Here is a 3,185-nt window from a genome sequence, read left to right as displayed (position 1 = left end):
ATTTCGTTCTACTGTATTCTCTCGCAACGAATTATCTAGCAACCGAATATCTAATTCTCGAGACACGTGCTACTCGAACCGAGGACCGTGATTGAGTGAGGCCGTAGTGTCGCGCTCTCTTTTTTTCTCATCGTTGCTACGCTAGCGCGGACCGGCAAGCGGAAGACGATTGGCAGCGCGCCCTTTGCTTCCGTCGCCGCGGTCGCCGCGTCGCTGTCTGTATTGCGCGCTTATTTCGAACGAGGCTCAATATTCCATTTTTGCGTAAATAAGTAGAGAACGTACAGAAGGCAATGCAATTGAATCTTTTAATTCTCGGTACATTTATGAACTTAAAAAAAATAATGATAAAGCAAATTTCTTAAATTCAGAATCATATCTTCTGCCACGTTTACATTTTAATTGTGCGTCGACTTGTGCCGCTAATATTCTATTAAATTTTTCCGGTAATAACTTACGGCCTAGTTTTATTAGTTGATCGAATTCGTTTTCTTCTTCAACTTTTGTAGCTTTCTTCTTCTTTTCCATACGAAGCCGTCGGATTGTTTCACGCATTACTTTATTTTGCGCCTTTTTTGTTCTCGGGCTATCATCGGACGATTTAGTCCTAACTGCAGGCTTCTTGATAGTGGATGTGCTCCTATAATATATTCCAAACGTTAGATCCATAGCACAAAAATTATTTTTAAATATGATATATGTAATCATGTAACTATAAATTTGCTATAAGACACAAAAACAGCAAAATAATGTTCTAAATGTATCTAAATAAAATCTAAAGTTAAAAGAAATTTAAATATAATGTGTTAATAAATAAATTACATTCTATATCCTGACAATTATATTTTATAAGAAAACTTTTATTACATAACAAATAAAGAAAATAAAAATAATGTTTAACTGTAAATTAGTAAAGAAAAACTTACGGTTGAGTTATTTCACTGACAATAATTGGGACGATTGTTTGTGAAGTTTCTGCTTTGCTGAAAATATAAAATTTTTTTTCTTTTAGCCATTATTGTTAATAAACGTAAACAAGTTCTTTATTAATATAAATTACCTATTATTTTCTTGCACTTGCATTTCTGCAACATCAGTTGCTTCAGCACATGTATTTCTGCAACAAAAAATATGTATCATAATATCTATTATAAAATATAATATTATAAAAAATAGAAAATTTATATTTAGCATACCTATCTACTTTCTCTTTAACCACATTTTCCTCATTTTGTTGTGTTGGTTGTTCGGATGCTGTGTTGTCCCTAAAAGATTTTAATTATTTTATGTTTTTATATGTTACTTTCGCGTAATACATAAAAAATAATGTAAATATTGTTAAATATTGTTGCTATTATTATTTTTTATGTACTACTACCTTATACCAGTATTATTCAGTTTTATACTTTTTTATGAAACGAAACTAATTTAATTAAATTAAAATATGTAAAATTAATAATTATTTGTTAGTAAAAACTCACTGTTGTTGAAAACCTGGTCCAAAAAATATAGTGGGTACAGCATCTGGGTGAAGACGAGCCCTAACTTTATTAATTTTGTACCATTTGTTTTCAAAATGCGAATGGCACAAACGACAATTCTGGTGGGCATATTCTGGACCTTTAGGTTCTAGATCCAGCCTTCCACATGCTCGTACCCAATTGCAGCCATCTGTAAATGTTGTACCATTTTACCAATGACAAAGTAATGCACACATTACAATTAAAAATATAATTTATATAAAAAATAATAATTATATAAAGCAATGTGTTATACCTGTCTTGTTCCTTTGGAAATTTAAAAAAATGTTGCACATCAATGAACTTTTTAACGCACTTTGGTACTGCACAGCTTGGCTTTCTTATCGCATTCATTTTTAATTATTATGCAGCAACACCTGAAACAAAGCTAAGATCAAAGTGCTTCCAAGAGAATTGTAAACTTAAATAATATTTATATAGGTTAACTATTCCCTTAGAAAAAAATTTCTCTTTTATGTTTCCTTCACTTTAACACTTTTTTCACTTTTATCACTATTTCTTCACTTTTCTTTACTTCATTCTTTCACTGTCTTTACATTGTAAACTCTTTTCACTTTCATCACATAAACGTATTCAGAGTCTGTCAAACATTTTTAACAGCTCTCAATAGCATTCAGTGGCTCTTTGAGCTAATTCCCTCCAAATTTCTGTTTCAATACAGATAAGCATTTACTTAACTGACCATTTAAATTTTAAGAGGGAGCGGAGCAGAACAGAGAAAAGAAGAGCAATTGAGAAAGAAGTTCAGAGAACGACGTTCAGATGGGGTTAGTGGGCGCTTACTTATTTCGCGCATGCGCACTCCATTTTGGACAACAAGAAATCAGGAGAGTTGCGCTACTGTATATACTGTGGCACGGCCGCTCGAGCCTCGAGGCAGTCCGTCGGGGATTCTCGTAGAGGTAACACTCATATCGCGCGCTAACGTTCCTCGCGTACGATTAAAAGTGTACACAATTTATATATGTTTCAATTCTTAATATAACAATTTCTCATGTAATAATTCCAATGCTATCTGAGCATAGTTAATTAATTGCTACAACCCCATTAGTATTAACCAAATTATTCATTTAATATAAATGTTCTGGCAGATACTAATTGTAACAGAAACTGATTCAACATGAATCTGGCACTGAGAAGTAGCAGCTTAGGGTGCATTCGGGGAGACGCTATTAATGAGTGCGTTCAGCCGATACTCCGCTAGCCTAGCAATCGTGAGCAGTCGCTCGTTTTCGCTCGTTCTCTCTCTTTTGACCCAATGGATTAAAAAGAGAGGAAACGAGCGAAAACGAGCGACTGCTCACGATTGCTATGCTAGCGGAGTATCGGCTGAACACACCCAATGCTATAAACGCAAACGCTATGAACTTCGTTAGAGGAGCCAATAGCGCGACAGCGATAGCAAGCTCCCCGAACGCAGCTTAAGCGCCAATAGCATTTCGTGCCTCACCTCGAAAATAATAGCGAAAATAGCGCGAGTGATGACGTCACGCTGCCTTTACAGTGACGTCATCATCGTATATCACAGCGCCACAAAGCGTCTCCTCGAACAGTTTTGGACGATAATTGTGCTAATAGCGTGCTCCCCGAATGCACCCTTATAATTATTCAAATGACACTTAATATTTTCAACTTTAGTAATAT

At 34.8% G+C, this 3,185-nt stretch overlaps 1 protein-coding gene across 1 annotated transcript; it reads right to left on the bottom strand.

Annotated features, from left to right (window-relative positions):
* Window positions 1-324: 324 nt before the first annotated feature.
* LOC112460959 (52 kDa repressor of the inhibitor of the protein kinase-like) lies at window positions 325-1,816 on the bottom strand. The gene is made up of 6 exons (XM_025025931.1): window positions 1,777-1,816; window positions 1,482-1,671; window positions 1,197-1,265; window positions 1,061-1,117; window positions 927-983; window positions 325-640 (listed from the first exon to the last, which is right to left on the bottom strand). The coding sequence occupies exons 1-6, from the start codon at window positions 1,814-1,816 to the stop codon at window positions 325-327; spliced, it is 729 nt and encodes a 242-aa protein (XP_024881699.1).
* Between the last annotated feature and the right edge of the window lie 1,369 nt (window positions 1,817-3,185).

The sequence above is a fragment of the Temnothorax curvispinosus genome, unplaced genomic scaffold (assembly GCF_003070985.1).
Source record: "Temnothorax curvispinosus isolate PA1 unplaced genomic scaffold, ASM307098v1 QBEX01010938.1, whole genome shotgun sequence".
Classification (NCBI taxonomy): domain Eukaryota; kingdom Metazoa; phylum Arthropoda; class Insecta; order Hymenoptera; family Formicidae; genus Temnothorax; species Temnothorax curvispinosus.
Note: the sequence above shows the minus strand (reverse complement) of the source record. Positions and strands in the feature narration are given on the sequence as shown.

Coding starts and splice junctions, on each gene's coding strand:
- LOC112460959 (XM_025025931.1), bottom strand. CDS start 1,816: ATGTGCAACATTTTTTTAAATTTCCAAAGGAACAAGACAG. Junction 1,118..1,196: donor GTTAAAGAGAAAGTAGATAG/GTATGCTAAATA, acceptor TTTTTGTTGCAG/AAATACATGTGCTGAAGCAA. Junction 984..1,060: donor CAAGTGCAAGAAAATAATAG/GTAATTTATATT, acceptor TTATATTTTCAG/CAAAGCAGAAACTTCACAAA.